Consider the following 18,462-nt stretch of genomic DNA (forward strand, 5'->3'; position numbering starts at 1 on the left):
ACTCTTTCCACACAAAATCCCAGAGGAATTTTCCACTACCTATTTATCTCCTTCCTCTTAATCTCTGTCTTGATTATTACTTGTCCTCTTCATCCCATTCCTTCCCTCTCTCCTTCTCACACTTCATTTCTGTCTTCCTCCTTAAGCCCATCTACCTTTCTACGATCTATCCCCTGCAATTTCTGCCCTGTCCTCTTTTGTCCCCCCTCCCTTCTCTCTGTTTCTACCTCTTTTCCTCCCTTCTCCCTATTCTGGACACTGAGTGGAACACAGATTATGTGAGACATTTATAAAAGTGGATTAGCCAGGATCACCTTCACACATGCACATACACACAAATACAAACGATTCCACAAGCAAATCCCTGCAGCTAGGTTCCAAAATGTTGTACAGAGTCTTCCCATAAGACCACATGTTGTTATAGCAGCATGTTAATTACCATAGTTTTTGGAATTAGACATTCAGCAATCACATAAATAGGTGTCCACATGCTTTTGGCCATGAAGTGTATATTTACACTAACACATACTGTACACATTCACTCACACACAGAGAATAACAAGTCCTCTCTCTCTCTGTCATCCGTCTCCTATTCTTTTGCCCCTACATCCCCCTCACCCATCCCTCAATTTCTGACTCAGCAGAACAAGTCACACACAAGGTCATCTGACTGCTGTTGCTGTGGAGACTGAGAAATGGGCAATTTTACCCTCCCTTTCTTTCTTGTGCTGGAAGGTAGGAAGGAGTGAGAAGCATGAAGGCATGACAGCGATTAAGAAAGGATACTACTGGCAGCCATTTTGGTCAAGCTGAGATTGAAAGGAACTTTATTAGTAGCACCACAGTGACAAAGGCACCCTCATGGACTGCAGTGTGGCCCTCAGGATCAAATTAAATCATTAAATCCTTGTTGTTCATTGCCTATATGGTATGCATGTTCATTTCAGTGGCGCAGGAATCTTTGAAAGCTAAACGGAGATGTATTTAGGAACCGAGTTGCCAGAGAGAGGAAAATAGTCATTTACTGTAAACCTTGAGGTGGACACAAAGAAAGAAAGAAAACAGTCCACAGATATTCAATGGGATTTTTATTTATGTTACAGTCTTTAGGCTTACTAAACCAAGACCTGGTACAGTTACAAAATCCTCTGTCCATTCTGAACTTCACCAAAGACTACTGAATTTAACTGGTGTTTCTGTTACTTTGTGTGTCCCTTGTATAGCTTAAACAACTCATTCACATATTTTGGGGGTTGGTTCACACAATTAAAATCAAATTGACTATTGTTATTGCAATATATTAAATTCATTACATCTTTGAGGTGACAAAGTGTCTTAAAGAGGGAAGCAACCAGATTTTGTGTGCTTCAGCTAGGTTTTTCTGTTTGAAAATACCACATGGACTAAAAACACAGAAGTCTATTCAACTGACACATACTGTGATAGAATTTACCTAAATGTATATCAATAATGGCGAAATCGCTGTTAAGCTGGTATTTGTAATAAGACGTAAGGGTTGTTGTGACCTTTGATTGTCCAGTCATGTAGTGTCTCAGTGTCTGAGATGTGCTTATTGTAAACTGCTCCTACAGGAATGTGTTTGGACTCACTATGACCTTGTCCTCAATACAGTTTGTAAGAGACTAGTGGGGAAAGGAGTGGTTAAACAGATCCTGTGATGCGTCTCTAAGTACACTCATTTAAGTCAGTGAAGACTGATCAGTCTATTTTTAATTCATCACACACATTACATGTTCACATTCATGTTACTACTATTAGCAGTACAGCTTTTACACAATAGTACTAGCCTCCTGGTGGTGGAACAGCAGTTAGTAAAGGTTATTAATATGAATTTACTTGTAGTAGCTTACCAATTATATAAGCTGTGCAAATTGGTTTTTAGAAATCAGGTCTGGGCCAAATAGTAATGCATTTAAATATCAACATTTGCTTTGATATTATGCCATTTGCCACAGTGGCAACAGAATGTATACTTGAATCTTTACCCCACCAATCTGCTAATTCAAGAAGGTTACATAAAACAACAAATTACCCCAAACTGGAGATTGGGGCAAAATTAAATTCTTGTCAGTATTTAGTTGCCCGCCCTGTTTTGGACTCAGCTTAAAAAAACAAAACCAACTCCCCCATAACAGCATGTTTGAACTGACTCCACTTTAACCCTGAGCTAACCCCATTCTGATGCTCTAGGGTTTCATGGTGCTGCATGGTCATTGTCTGAGTCTGCAGCAAGGAAGGCAGTGAGGCATGGCCACAGTCTGCTGCAGGGACAGCAGGCATAACTCTCAGCTTTCCCTTGCAAATCAGGCATTGCTTTAACATGCATGCCTGTGTATGTGTACTCCCTGCTGCGTCATCACTTCAGTAAAAAAGCACAGGAGAAAAACGTGACCAAAGGCCTGCAATGCAACTCAATGCTGCATACAGGTCAGCTTCTCACTCTTACATGTCCTCTGTTTTTCTATTGCAGAAAAACAACCTGTCCATCTACCAGTTTTCTTGTCCTCACATTTTGCTCTCTCTATTCACACTGCCTTGCCCTTGTCATTTCTGTCCTGTTCTCTTTCTGACTGTCCAGCCACTAGTTCATTCTTCTCTCAGTGTGGATACTTGCAGCAGCTGTCACTCCCACATGTCAGCTGGAGATAACAACCCTTGAGCTTTCATTGAGGAAATAATTATAGTGCTGAAATAATCCAGACTTGATCCCTTGTTTTACTTCCAATTTCACCTGGTTTCACCTTTGTACAAGTCTTTGGAGATCAGTTAAAATGCTGACTCTGCCTGATTAAAACTCAACTGTAGGTTGCAGGTTGCTTTCTGTAGCCCTGCCCCTGGTGTGCAATGATATACTGATGACTTAAATGTGATGTAATGGGGTCACACATGACTATGGCTTCACCTTGTTTTTTTTTTCTATCTGCATCTCTCTCACGCACAGACATACTGTATATAACTGTATTGCTGTCTTCTCTGTCTGCTGCACCCAGGACCACTACTAGGTGAAATATGGAGGTGCACAACATGCTCATGACAGGACCACCACCACCGATGAGACACCCAGCGGTGCGTATCACATGCAATAACGCACACAAATCCACCAGTTTGTGTTACATAAATGCATTACACAATGAACAAACACAATCATGACAACTAGAATCTAACCTTGTGCGTCCATTTACACAAAATGTCAGCCTAGATAGTGACGACGCTGCTGGCTACAAGCCTTGGATTTCTGCAGTAAAACAGGAGGGGCAGAACCGGTTTTCTATTGGCTCACTTGAAGCCTGGGATTAATCCAGTTGGTCAGCGATCCCATCATCGATGAAACGCTCAAAATGATGATTGGCCATCTCTGTGAACGGTGAACGGTGGGCGGGTGTAACGGGCCTTTCGGTTCAATCATTTGCTTGAGGCGGCGCTTCTTCCTCTGGCGGAGTGGTGCCGTTAGATGAGTGGAGTACTGCGGCAGCAGGCAGAGCCGCGGAGGAAGATCAAGTGCTGAGGAGGAAGAAGTGATGTTCCGTTAATTTCGCCGGTTTTCGCCACAAGTATCAGAGAGCACAGAAAGGAAGCGCGTGCCCGCGTGATGCTCCGCTTGAGACCGCAACATTTCATTTGAAATACGTCTAGCCTGCCCTTTTTGAAGGCCTGTTTAAGCCCAAGAAAAATATCAGACAGATAACTCCCCTGACGTTTTTTTCTTGCTCATTTTTTATTTAAATAATAACCGAAAACTGAGCGAATCCTCTTTTATTTTTTGAAGACAAGGCATTCTGATATATTTCAACGTGAGGGGGTGACACCTCTCAAGCCGTGCATCACCAGACAAGAGACAAGTGACTGCGCCAACATGGGGGTAAGGCCGACCACTCCAACTTTTTAACTGCGTTGTAGTCCACCAGAAGTGGCCCGAGAAGTGAGAAGTAGCCTGCTACCTCGCTACTTAAGGGGAAGCGCTTCGAACTGAGCACTGATATATTTGTTTCCTTTATGAGAATCCCGTTTGTCTGTGGCATTCTTTCTAATGCGGAACTATTTTACGCTGGTCTCCTAGACTGCGACAAGCTGATCTAACCGGTAATGCCGCAACAGAGAACAGTGACATATAACTCTCGACTTTGGCTGAATTTTAGATTGGTTTTGACTTGAATAGAATATTACTGGCTCGTGGCCTATGATTTAACTCACGGAGTCCATTTAAATATAGCGTTATCCCGAGATAAAATATGAGTGAACGGTGATGTCAAAGTAGAGTGTATGTGTGGTCTAGAGGTTGTCGGTACATCATGTGTATTTCAGGTCTTATACCGTAGTCTGACTATAACCTTGTCAGCCATGGTGGGCCTCGTGGGTTTATCCTTTCAGGGAACTCTCGTGGGTGAGACAGGGACAGAGAGGAGGAGGTGTCTAGGCTCTCAGCCCACAGAAACCAATTCTATTCACCTATCATTAAAACTGCAGCTTTGGTGCATTTGAAGGCACAAAGGTACATAGTTATGCCGTATGGCTTTCTCTGTGGTGAATGGACACTATACTGTGACCTCGCTCATGCCCTCGCCGCCCCCGTCCCCTTCCTCTCCTCCCCTCCCCTGGCAGTGTCCTCTCTCCGGTCTGATGTCTCACAAACTGGCGGTGAACCGAGAAGATGGTGAGTCCATAGAATCCTTACAATGGACAGTCTCAGCGGAGGAGTCTCATCCTCAGTGTTCCATGCGTCATAATGCGGTGACTGAGAATAAGTGCCTGACCATCTTATTTCCTCTTTAATTTGTGACATAACATGGACTCGACAAACGCCTTCAGTGAAGACACACACACACACACACACACACACACACACACACACACACACACACACACACACACACACACTGCAGACAACAGACACATGCCTACCCGTCATAATGCGGTGACTGAGAATAAGTGCCTGACCATCTTATTTCCTCTTTAATTTGTGACATAACATGGACTCGACAAACGCCTTCAGTGAACACACACACACACACACACACACACACACACTGCAGAATAAAGAAACATGCGTCCAGCACAGTAGGAGTACGGATTTGTGCTCGTTAGACTAAAGTTGGTCAGTATTACTTTAGAAAGTTTCCATCTGCTGTGCGAAACGTTAAACCATTATAACAATAAGGTCTGTTTCTGATTATCTAGACAAACCTATTAGCTATACAGGCTGATCGGTGGAGGCTGGTGGGGAAAAACACAGCGCTACCGAAAAATGCTAAGGTACAGAGGGAGCTGCTGGGAACACCGGCGTGTGCTATTGCGCAGTTTGTGGTCCGTCACCATCCTACGGAAGGCGTTGTAATGTTTAATCTGTGGCAGCCGTCTGTTTGCTGAATAATTCTGTGGCATGACGCTGCAGATACAGGACCACGAGGTGCTGAGAGATATCTCTCTCTTCGGAAGCAGTGCAATCCGATGTCATGCAGTGATACCAGCTGATGTGGTCCTGCAGTATCTGACATTGCTCTGTCGGGAGAGATGTCCAAGATATATGATTCAAGGAGAAGAGAGTTTCCAGCCATGTTATTCATTTAGATGTGAAAGCCAACCCGGCTTTGTGGTCACTGCGTCAAATAGGATAGGAGAACAAAAAATGCTTAGGCGTGTACTCATTGTGTGGATGGTCAAGCTTAGTGAGAGATTCGCTCAGAGGAGGTGATATGCCGCAACTCTCCAGCGATTGACATTCTAAAAAGAATATAATAGTTATTGTGTAAACAGTGTATTACGTCTCATTGTCTTTCACCCGGTGTGCGCTAATGTGAGGTAAATGATTGAGAGAGTGTATTTGGGTGTCGTGTTATCACGCGTCCCGGTCGATTACAGTTCCTAATTTCTCTCTCCGTCTTTCTTCCGGGAACTGGCGCACTGTACGAATGCACTGGCAGCTGTCCTTTACCAAAGCCGCTAGGGGCATCGCTTGAGATGCTCTTCTGCGTCAAACTGGAGGCGGAGCCGCTGGTGTGGTAATTCCATATAAAAAGCTGTGATAGGCTGTCACAAGGAGCCACGCAGTAAGGACTGGACTACGAGGCACCCGTAATGCCCGAACAGGAAGCTTGGGCATGTGTCAGGAATACCAGAGAGTCAAGCGGCACATTTTGACAGCACAGAGATAGATACTCTAAAATTGGAAGAGCATCTCTAAAGAAATGAAGGGCCTGCTCTCTGCTTTGATGCAGTGACGAATACTGATGACACTATAGGAGAGACACAGAGGGAGATGTTGATGGAGGGCTCCACACATGCATCCACTGGTGGTTTTCACCTTCAGACACATGACACCGATGGGGTAGGATGCCACTGCTGAGAAAGGAAGCAGTGACTGGTCTGCAGATGTAGGCAGAAGGGGAGAGGGATTTAAAGTGAGGGAGGAGGCATGTGGAGAAGGAGGACTGCCTGTATATCCTGTTACAAGATAATCACCTGAGGCTGACATTACCATGGCTCCTGTTTCCCTGTGCTGTGCTTTGTGGGATTGGTCTGGGGGATAGGAGACAGATGGAATAAGGAGAGGGGGGTTGGGGTTGGAGTTGGGTGGATGATCTTTAAAGGATATTGACTAAATAGTGACTGTGATGGAAGAGAGGTTGGAGAGGTGTGGTGCAGGTGGGCTGATACCCCAGGAGAGATGGGAGATTAAAGAGAGATGAAGGTGTAGTAGCAGCACTGAGGCGTTATCAGAAGGTCATGGAGGCTGGTGATAAGGGCTGTGGTTGAGCTGTTGTCAGTGCAGTATGGTTGAGTAGAAGCTCCTGTTATTGTTGAGACCTCTGAAAGACAGGCTTACTAAGTACCACATGTTCTCATAAAAAAGCTTTAAGAACAATGTGCACTCTCATGTTGGCACTAGTAAGGTGAAAAAGACATTAGGAGGTGTAAGTGGAAGGTAGTCAGAGGCTGGATGTGTGTGGCCTCTGCAGAGGCCCAGCCCTCAGTTTGGTGCAGGACACTGCACATACATCCCTCCCCATTGCACCTGCAGCCTGATGCTGATAGGCTACACTGTACCACGGCTGATCTGAGTTGCATGTTGCAGGAACCAATAGAAAAGTACAGTATGTCCACACAGGATCTGTCTGACCAGCTGGGATCTTTTGGCCTCCGTGGCCTAAGGGTCACTTAAGGTCAATATGATGACTCTTTGAAATGCTCCTTTGTTGTCCCCTTCAAACCTTTTAAGGGTCTCTGAATAATAGATATCCACTGTAATGAGAACAGTGTCCTCTGAGAATACGCCTGACAGACAGATGCAGTTAACCTCATCACCAGTGTGAGACTAGCTGGACAACGTCTGAGCTATGAGCTCAGTAGCAGTTTGTAAAATGCTAATAACGTGTAAAGGTCAGTGCTGTCTCCTTCATATATTACTTGAATAATATTCAACTATTAGCATGTTGATGGTCTCCCATAGTGAGAGCCTTTCAGAAGGGTTAGGTTGCCTGACTACAAGGACATGGCTAATTTCGGGTGTTGTCCTGGAGATGTGCGTATGTTTACGAGTTTCGTGCAACTGTAAATGTGTGTGTACATGTGAATACAGCAAAGTATAGTGTAACACTGGACATCCATAATGGCCATAGTCGTGTTAAACAAAAAAAAAGAGACAACTTTACAAAACCTTGCTATATTTGATTTCTGTTTTGTTCACATGTAATTCTGACATTCAAATAAAAAAAATATACATCAGCATTTGTCAGCTACTTCTAGGACTATTGTTAACTATATTCCTGAATAGCTAATGGTGAATGATTTCCACTTCATTCAGATACATTCGACATAACAGATACTGGTTTTAAATAACAAAATGACACATACTTGAAAATCTGTTGATGTGTATCTGGGTGTGCAGTCAGTAGTTCTGTGCATATGGATGGGTGTCCATGCACATGTGCTCATGTCTTTGTGACCAGCTGCCTAATGAGGAGTCGGTGACTTCTTCCCACACTGTGGTGAGCTGCTATGTTTACTACTGCAAGCCAAGATTTACAGTTCTAATCTAGAGTAGGCCACATTTAAACACATGCCAAGAATCACAAACTATAGTACAAGACCTTTAGACACCCCAGGGGGTAGACGGTGCTTGGTTTAGAACTACAGTTACACAATGTGCTATGAGCTAATGAAGATGATGATGAGATGGACAGATGGACAGGATGGAACAGAGTGGAGGGGGGAAGGAGCGGTTACAACATAAGATTTTCAGTGTCCGCTTCCATTTCTTGCTTTTGTTAATTTTTAGCTTTTGGAGAGAGAGTACAACAGATGATGTGCGAGTCCAAGAGAGTGTGTGTTTGTGCTTTAGAGATTAAAGTTCTCTTGTCCTACTCTTATGCCAGCAGTTTTTATTGTACATTCACCTATTTATATATACTATTTCAGTAAATACTTGTCCTTGGGGATTGTTGTGGTCATTGTCTGTTTAAAAAAGTTGTAATGCATCATTTCCCTTTCTCTTCATGTCTCTTATCTGGAATTTCCTCCTTTTGATGTTTGTTCACCTTGTTCGCCTCCCCAGCGCTGTACTGTGGCCCAGAGTCCTACCATCCTGCTGCAAGAAATAGCAGATGGCCCTACAACCTTGCAAGGACACACACACAAACATGTATACACTGACAAAGTTACAAATATTACTTAATTGAAATTATTATTATTGTATTTAAACTATTTGTTTCAGTTTAAATTATTGATTATTGAAATAAAGGTGCATAAACAGTTTTCTTGTCATAAAGGATTGTATAATTTTTATTTTTTCACTAAAGGTATGTTACATTGTGCACCTCAATAAAGACTAAACAGAGAGAGCACAGGTCTGCTTTACTAAACTGAGTCTTCGAGATGGTTCAGCCAGTGTGACACATGTCCCTATATAATGGATGTCTCTGTGACAAAGAGACACATTTATATTCACAAAGAAAATATTCTGTGTACACCCACTCATATAGAAAGATAATTAACCAATTAACCAGCCTTCCATGCAGTCACCTTTTCTCCTAAATGAGCTAAAAAGTGGACAGGTAGGCTTTTGACAGAGAGCCTGTAGTCTTCGGAGTAACTGACAAGACCATTTCCCAATATCTACCTATTTTCCCCATAAAGATATTTCAGAAGAAACAGGATACCATAAGACACAGTATGTGTATGTCTTATTCAGTTTAGCATCTCTGGCCTTGCTTTACTGACATTTTGCATAAAACATATATGACGCTAATTTTTATATAAATTTTAGATTCCTCTATTTATTTTTCTCGGTTGGAAATTGTATAAATTCTTCTTTTTTTTCCAGTTTCATCTTTTCCCCTTAAAATCTGCAGCAGTTATGCATACTACATTCTATAGTCACCAGAATAGAGTAAGACCATGGTGTAGGTCTCACGTGGTCAGTCAGGGCAACAGCTGATGTGATTTACTTATGTGGCTGCTCTGTACATAGAGGAAGTTTAAACACATATGCTAAATGCTGTGGTTGTGAAGCATGGTAGTGTGTTTTCTACTTGTATCCACTTGCTCATAGAACTGTCACATAAAGTGAAACAAACTGACAACAGTGTTCTCGGTTCTTACATTTGTGGATGTGCTGTATGTACAACAGGCCTTCTTGTTGCATGGATGTCTCAGTGTGTTTTTAAAGCAGAAGTAGGAAAAACACTAAATCCCAGTCTCAGTCAAAGTCACCGTTAGTGGGCATGTTTCAACCTGTTGTCATTGGCATGCTTGACATAATAGTTCTCTCAGGTGCCGCTCCTAAATCGAACATGTTTCTTAGTGGTTACTCGATGTACACAGCTTAAGAGGATAGTATCACTTGAAGTCTGCCAAGAGAAAGCCAACTATATAGTTTTATGCATGTAGAAGGTCAGATTTGCCTTGACATCACTGCATACATCTGCAGACATACATCACTCTACTTCTCCTTAACTCTCTCTGTGGCTAATCATCTCTGCTCACAAAGACAAAAACACACACACTAATTCATTGAGTCAATTACCTGTCTGTATTATACAGCACTAAATACAGTGTGCCGTTACAGAAGCATCAATTATTACTGGTCCCAGATCACATCAGGGGATCCTAGGAGTACTAGGCCACCGCTGAGCTTCGTCACCATGCACTGGTCACCATGGTTACTTGCCCTCCAAACACACATACTCATCAGATTTTTTCACATAAGAACAAAATGCAACATTTATCTTGGTTAGCCACATCAGACCTACAGATTTTGATCAAATCAAACACACAGCCAGCATTATCTTAACTGAATTATCAATATTTAAGCATGTTTTAGTAAGCCAATGTGATTACACCATGTAATCCATAGAGGAGGTTGCTAATTTTCCATTTTCTGATGATGTCAGGGATGTGTCTGTCCATAGGTCTGCTCAATTATGTGCCTGTGGGAGAGCTTCTGTAATTCCAGCCATGAGTCTCTGATTCCGTCCTCAGGACAGAGCGGGCTCATTATATTACCTACAGCTGTGTGAGACAGCTGGACACAGACACACAGACACACACAGGCAGCACACTTTGATGATTTCTGCACATGAAAAAATACCTGGATTGTATATACACAAAATATAGACAGTATAATCATCCGCTGAATAATTTAACAATCAAGATCAGGACAACAGAGACAGACTTATGTACAGATTTGAAAACCGAAGAGGAGTAACCACCTTCAGTTTTAATAGACTAATATTTAAAGACTGTTTCATGTTTGTTCTTGCACATTAGCTGAAGGCACAATGTTATCATCTTAGGTGGAATTAAGTAACTTTTAATCAGGTGTATGGAGGAGGTAAAGTAGTAGGCTGGCCCTTCTGTCATTAATGACTGAGTTCTAATCACACTGATAGACACACAAAGCCAAAACAGGTCTGCACTTGACATAGTGTACATAGTGTAAACACAGAAAAAAAGATAATTAAGAACCGGTCTTTTCTGTGTGAGTCCTTATCCTCAAATGTACTGTACACCCAAAGTGAGAATATAATCTTAGCACATGAGAAAGTGACAGACATGCATCAAGTGGTTGTGCAGTCTGTTAGAGTGGGGTCACTGTGGGTCAAACACAGACTTAGAGCCAACAGACAAAGACTGGTGGTCAGTACCTAATTTGAAGCACGAGAGAAGGGTGACAACAGCCCCTCTCTCTGTCTCCTCTCTCCACCTGCCCTTTCTCACTATTTATCTGCCCCTGCTTCTTACCTCCTAGTGATGTCTCCCTTTCCATGTGTCCAGTTGTCTGTCATCCACACGTTTCTTATCCATCTCTGTGTGTCTGTACTTTTCACCACTTACTGATTTGTTTGGCACTCCTCTGTACCTCCCTACCAACCACTTCTGTTATCTGGGCTGATGTCTATGTGTGTTTACTTGTGTGAGTGTGTGAAAGAGAAAGAACAGTGTGGGCTTATATTTGTATTATCAATCTAACCATGTATTTGCTCAGGTGCGCTGCTGAGCTGACAATGCTCCCTAAATATGTATTTGCAGCATTTGTTCACTGTGGTAAAACTAGCCCCAACAGCAATCTTATACCCACAAATGCATCCTAACACACCTGTCAGTCTGTCATCTTTGAGATAATGGTGCTAAACTGACACTTGAAAGGAAAGTAAAACATGCAAAATAGAGATACAGAACCATTCTTCATTCACTTTATCACCAGTCAACAATGCGTAATATACTGCATACAGTACATACCATACATGTAGGGACGCATCATACTGAGACCAGTGTTGGGTCCACATACCACCCTCTAACACTTTTACTCATACTCATAAAAGTTGTCCAATACTACCGGTATGTGCACCAGTTCCATTTAACGGCAGCATTACGTTAACGTTAGGTGTTTAAGAAGAAATGTTAGTGGTTTGTGGATATTTTAAGATAAGTAACATTCAATAAGAAAATGGCAGTGCTGTGTTTATCACAAAGTTGTCAAATGTGTACTGCCTCCTGTAATATTTTAATTAATCACAATCAGAAGGTAAATCTCATGACAATAAAAATTGCCTTTAAACCTTTTTATGGTCAACGTAACTTTTATAGTAGAAACACTGCATTATTCTTAAGTACTTATATTTGTACTCAGTATCTGCAAGTACCCAAATGTGAGTACTTGTACTTGGTGTGAAGAAAGTGGTATAGGTGCCCCCCCCACACACACACACACCTTCTTTAATCACACACATACAGATCAATGGTCTGTCTCAGGGGGTGAGCAGCAGTACTTTTCCACTGCATCAGTCTCTGCTCGATGCAGCCTCTGCCCCTCCAGGCCTGCCTGGTCTCGCTGCAGAAAGAGATTTCATCACCTGCTCTGTTGTTGCAGAAGTCTGTTGAAACAAACAAAAAAAGGAAAAGAAAAGAAACAACTCCCTCCCACTGACATGCAACTCTCTGCCTGACATGCTTGAACATATAGTCTCATTGTTTGCTTCTGACTTCAGAAGTGGTCTTTGATCAGCTGCCGTGAGTGAAAGTTGTCACAAGTTGGCTCATGAAACCTTTTTATGGCAAACCAGAAAGATGGGTCTTTGTAACCACAACATGTCATCATTTTACAAGAGTTTTACACAAAAAGAATTCAGTTGCTCAGAAACTCCAGGGAGAAGTTGTAATTAATTTTCCCTTTGCATGTACTGTATGTGTGGTTTGGTGTGGTTTGGGTGTGTGTTTGCATAAGCGAGAGGATCTTAATTCATTCTTCCTCATTGTAAATATACTAGTATGAGTAATGATTTTGGACAAAGAACCCGACTGTTTTAAAGTAAACATATTTTACAGTGTGTGGCAGATAATATCAGATGCAAAGAAAGCAGTCAAGCAGCTGTTGTACACTCTTCACTCCTGTAAATGTTACTACCTGGTTGTACCACTGGAGGGAGCTTTATTTCAGTGAATGTCAGCACACAGTTGGTTTAAGTTCAGTCTCTAAAATCTTGACACACATACAATAATGTTGAATTAAAATAACTGTTGTCACCGATTAGGTATTGATGAATATTGATGCTTCTGTCACCATGTCAGGTGAACACTGCCTCTCTGCAAACTTTCACTTAGAGTCAGTAGAATACATCTACATCGATCTGCCACCAGTGGTAATTTCCCTGGTGATTTGGTTATATCAATGAAGGACCTGTCCGCTGGGACCCGTTAACTTGTCTCTCTCTGTCACCTCTGATCTTTGATGAGGGACATTTGTATTGACACGGCCCATTGATCAGGCTTCTGTCCTCCTGGACAACATGCTAGAGTTACAGTTATAAACCTAGAAGGACCAGAATGTGCAGCAGTGGAGAAAATCAGGGTTATTAATAGGCCATTCATGTGTAGTTTACCATCATAAGTCAATTTCTGAGAGGACAGTTATAGAAAGGAACATACCAGGAACAACAGAGTGTAGTAGAGCAGGTCGAGGAATAGCAGAATAGGGGGAGAATGTTTGATGTGCCTGTGTGTTTTAGCAATTCTGACATCAAAGTGTCTCTGATGGATCTGGTCTAATAGTGTAAAACATACTAGAATCTAATCAGAAGGCCTTTAATGACTCTTTGAACTCTTTGTCTACTCTTGTGCTTTCTCTCTCATGCCCTTAATGATTTCTGTGGGATAAGTAAATGAAAAGGAACAGGAAGCAATTAAACCATTTGCACCTGATTTTCTAGTCCTGTTGTGGCCATCAGAGCTAGAAATAGAGATCAAATGGATATGGCAGAGCAAACTGCAGGCACTGCCTTTAATGCATGGGGCAGTCAAGCCAAACAGAGCTACCAGGGTAGTGCATTATCCTTTCATGTCGCAGCAGTTCACATGGTAATAGGTTTTCATGTTAATGCTTTTCATCTACAGTAACATCTGCCTCATAAACGGAGAATAATTGACATTATTATTACCTTCGGAGAAATGGAGGCTACTTCTCAAGGCCACTTCACAAGGATACAATGTTATTTACTGTACACTGGAAGAGAGAAATCTCAAGGGCACTTACATAAAACCTACAGTCTTTGTATCTGTTGTAGTGACTGGTAAATACTGGTAGAATGTCAGACAAGACAGCTCTCTAGACAAAGAGGGCATGTGATGTGTTTTCAGGGACAAGGAATAGTTTGTAGTTAATACAAGGTACATGCACAAACCCAACGAACAACTAAGATTGTAGGTAAAAACAATCAGGCTACTATGGCATGTATAAAGCATATGTGTGTGTCTGTAGTATGGGAGATCAGACAGTTACCGCGTTGCCACCACACAGGACAAAGATGGCCAATCCCCCAAGAAGAAGAAGGGGGAAAACAAGAACATGGATGACTTGAAGAAGGAAGTGCCCATTGTAAGTGAAACCTTATTTTTTGTCACTGAATACTTGTGGAGTGGAGTGTTGATCTAAAGTATATATGTTTCACAGTTTCCTCATTGTCTACAAAGATTTTTTATACCATCCATACATTTTAGGATGTGACAAAAAATGATTTTCAGTGTGTGAAGAACATCCTCTTGCAGGATATAGACTAATGAATGAAAGTTGTCACCAATTTGTAGGAGAGAAGGGAAGTGTTTTTCATAAGGACCAAAATCATTTATTCTTTTGCTGGTAAGAGGAGTGGCTGTTATCAGAAAGCCATTGCTTTGTTTGATCCCACATCTGGGAACAGACACCAGGGTCACCAAACCTGGCTGCCCTGATACGCCTATCTTTCAGGTGAACTGCATGCACAGAGTAAATTTTTAATAGTTTTGTATGCTGTTAAGTTACAGGACATTCTAGAAATGCTACAAAGCTTAAAACCTTTGTTTAAAATTTCCACTAATTTCAACACCCAGGAAACATACTAAAGTAGGCAGAATACTTATTATCCCTGTATCTTTTTTTTTTCAGACAGAACACAAAATGTCCATAGAGGAGGTTTGCAGGAAATACCAGACTGATATTGTCCAGGTTAGTTGATGATATTAATTTCTCTCCCACCCCCCACACTCCCACTTCAGACTCCTGCCTTCAGGGAGAAGGTATCAGAGTCTTCAGACCAACTCCACCACACTTACAAACAGCTTCATCCACCAGGCTGTGAGGATGCTGAACGCTGTCCATTACCCCCCCGCCCCTGGACTGTGACCCATCACAGAACATAAAAAGACTACCTCTTACCCAGTACATTCCCCCTTCTTGTTATATTACATGTAAATCTGCTGCTGACTGTTTTTAGCGTCATATCTGCTGCTGTTGGTCATTTGCACTACTGTCCATGTCTATCTCAATCTCACAACCATCTGACACTTGTTTGCACTACTGTCACTGAGCCTATTAGGTTGTACAATTTAGCTTTATCCTAATCACTGACTTAGTTTTCTTATTCTTTTTAGTCTATTTTTACCCTACATTTATTCTATTTTAGTTTTCTAAATGGTATGGCATTCAGCCTATTAGGTTGTACAATTTAGCTTTATCCTAATCACTGACTTAGTTTTCTTATTCTTTTTAGTCTATTTTTACCCTACATTTATTCTATTTTAGTTTTCTAAATGGTATGGCATTCAATACTAGGTGAGAGAGAAATGGTATTTCAATTTTCTGTATGTCCTGCACATATAGTGAATTGACAATAAAAATCTTCGATCTTGATCTTTGATGTACAACCATGAGCTGAGACTGTTATTCCAGTTGGCCACTAGGTGGCACAAGCGTACCACTGGTGGTTTACTACATGTTTTGACAATACAACCCACCTGTCCACTAAGCTCCAAAGTAAAAAGAACAGAGACAATATTGACCAGATCAAACTGATTATGCTTTGCAGACATGCCTTGCAGACATGCCAATCACTGTAAATTCCACATCCCCCCCCCGCTCTGCTTTTCCTAGGGACTGACCAATGCCAAGGCAGCAGAGATTCTACAAAGGGATGGTCCCAATGCTCTCACACCTCCTCCTACTACTCCAGAGTGGGTCAAGTTCTGTCGCCAGCTGTTTGGTGGATTCTCCATCTTGTTGTGGACTGGCGCCATCCTCTGCTTCCTGGCCTATGCCATCCAGGCAGTCACTGAGACTGAGCCTGCAAGAGACAATGTGAGCACCACACATACACATGGACAGATTTTGCACACAAATATTCACATATGGACAATCTACACATCATTAACACATCCAGTACTTACATGAATAACTCCCCTGCAAAGTGGCTTGTCATACACACTGTACCCAGTGACTCCCCGTAGCACACGCTCACAAATATTTACCTCTTCTTCTCACTCTCCAGTTGTATCTAGGTATTGTGCTCACAGCTGTCGTCGTCATCACCGGTTGCTTCTCATACTTCCAAGAGGCCAAGAGCTCTAAAATCATGGAGTCTTTCAAGAAGATGGTGCCTCAGGTAAATATGTTTGCACAGAAGAAACCAACCTATGTATGAATGCTTTTGTGAATTTCATCCATGCATCAATTATCTATACCACATACCCTTTAGATAAGGGTTGGAAACAGTCCCAGACAACATTGGTACACCCTGAACAAGCTTCCAGGCTATCACAGGGCTGACACACTCAGGACTCCTACTTTATTTCCATGAAAGTGAATATTTTAGGAATTTTAGAAACATTTGGTAGAACTATGCAGTTAATGGGAAGTAGAAATAGTTGCCTCTATTCATCACAGTCTTCACAACTGGGCGACTTGAGCTGCCGCCCAAGTGTCAGACACAGACTAATGCTTACTGTCTGCTGTCCTGAAAAAATAGCAGTTTTGCCCCTACAGCTTTTCTTTATGGTCTTTGCATTTGCTGTAATAATTAAGACAACACCATGCAATATATTAAGTCTAGGTCGATATTTTTCATAATAATACAAAATGTAGGTAAACCATAATGTAGGTCTGTACTGAATCCATTGTCTATCCCTATACATTTAGTACATTTGGTATCTAACAAGGGCACTGGAAACAGTGCTGCATGCTGTCATTGTACGTCTCTGGCACAAAATGACTTGGCTATGACTTGGTATGCACAAACAGAGAGAATAAGATGGGAGGTGGTGTGGCCTTGTACGTAGATAAAAACTTTTGTTATAAGAAAGTAGACAAAATGTCTAGGGTAGTAGATAATTTACTCGAATGTGTGACTGTAGAACTACTTTTGGGAAAAAAAGAAAAATGTTGTAATAAGCTGTATTTATAGAGCACTTGAGAAGATAAAGAAATGGTGTGACAGTAATACAGTATCTCTGAATTTGGATAAAACTAAATTTATGGTATTTGGGAATCATAGACTAGATAATGAACTTCAATTGAAAATTGGGGGAGCTAATATAGAACGAGTATATGAAATTAAATTTCTAGGTGTCATAGTTGATGACAAATTCTCCTGGAAATCTCATATCAGATATGTTCAGCACAAAATAGCAAAAAATATATTGATATTGGCAAGGGTTAGATATATGTTGGACGGGAAAGCACTACGCATTTTGTATTCTTCATTGATTTTACCATACTTAGAGTATGGCGTTGAAAACTGGGGAAATACATACAAAAGCTCACTTCAACCATTGTATATATTACAAAAAAAGAGCGATAAGAATTGTGCATAAGATGGGGTATAGGGATCACACCAATGTAGCTTTCATACAGTCTAAATTGTTAAAAAATTTTGATTTAGTGGGATATAAGACTGCTGTGTTTATGTATAAAGCCAGGAACAATTTATTACCTGGTGGAATTCAAAAACGATTTAATGAAAGGGAAGGAGAATACAATTTAAGGGGTCAGTTAAATTAAAAAATTAATGCTATACGTACAACCAAAAAAAGATTTTGTATTTCCATAAGTGGGGTAAAACTATGGAATAATCTAAGTGTGGACATAAAAAATAGTAATAGAATTGACGAGTTTAAACATAAATATAAAGGTATGTGTCAATCAAGATATATGCAAGAACAGGCTCAAGGATTAATTAGATGGAACATTGTGGGTGTGGTGTATGAATGTTAACACCTTGTAATAATTCTTTAGTATATTACTTGTGTGGTGTAGAAGATAAGTATTTAAGAATGTAATTATGTACGAATGTTAACACTCTGTTATAATTTTTTTAGTATATTACTTGTGTGGTGTAGAAGAGAATTATCTATGTAGAGATACTGCTTGCAAACCAATGATGGTAAGATGATGTCATGGGGTAGGACTGGATAAGTCTGACTTCTTCCTACTCCATTCAAGCATGTACTAGGTATAAGCAAATTGATATTGGATTAGCATTTGTTGGATATGTGTAAAATTATGTGTGTTGTCATATCAACTGTTTTACATGAAAGCATAAATCAAATCAAATAAAAAAAAATGGCTTTAACAGCTGCAACCAAGTTTTTCATGCCAAATGAAGAACAAGCTTCTATGAAACTACAGTGAATGTTTACTAATAT

General features: G+C 41.1%; 1 protein-coding gene and 1 long non-coding RNA gene across 3 annotated transcripts in view; one reads left to right on the forward strand and one right to left on the reverse strand.

Annotated features, from left to right (window-relative positions):
* The window catches only part of LOC109966236 (uncharacterized), a 17,622-nt gene extending 14,225 nt beyond the window's left edge, over window positions 1-3,397 (reverse strand). The window contains exon 1 of the long non-coding RNA XR_002275739.1: window positions 3,187-3,397. This is a non-coding gene — a long non-coding RNA (uncharacterized LOC109966236). The remainder of the gene's footprint in view (window positions 1-3,186) is intronic.
* A 118-nt stretch (window positions 3,398-3,515) lies between these two features.
* The window catches only part of atp1a3b (ATPase Na+/K+ transporting subunit alpha 3b), a 22,826-nt gene continuing 7,879 nt past the window's right edge, over window positions 3,516-18,462 (forward strand). Inside the window, exons 1-5 of one of the 2 annotated variants that reach the window (XM_020610928.1) lie at window positions 3,516-3,880; window positions 14,270-14,386; window positions 14,933-14,992; window positions 15,917-16,120; window positions 16,311-16,424. In XM_020610928.1, the coding sequence (XP_020466584.1) occupies window positions 3,875-3,880; window positions 14,270-14,386; window positions 14,933-14,992; window positions 15,917-16,120; window positions 16,311-16,424 (501 nt within the window). In that variant the 5' untranslated portion in view covers window positions 3,516-3,874. The remainder of the gene's footprint in view (window positions 3,881-14,269; window positions 14,387-14,932; window positions 14,993-15,916; window positions 16,121-16,310; window positions 16,425-18,462) is intronic. The other variant, XM_020610929.1, reaches the window with a different exon arrangement.

The sequence above is a fragment of the Monopterus albus genome, unplaced genomic scaffold (genome assembly GCF_001952655.1).
Source record: "Monopterus albus unplaced genomic scaffold, M_albus_1.0 scaffold107.1, whole genome shotgun sequence".
Classification (NCBI taxonomy): domain Eukaryota; kingdom Metazoa; phylum Chordata; class Actinopteri; order Synbranchiformes; family Synbranchidae; genus Monopterus; species Monopterus albus.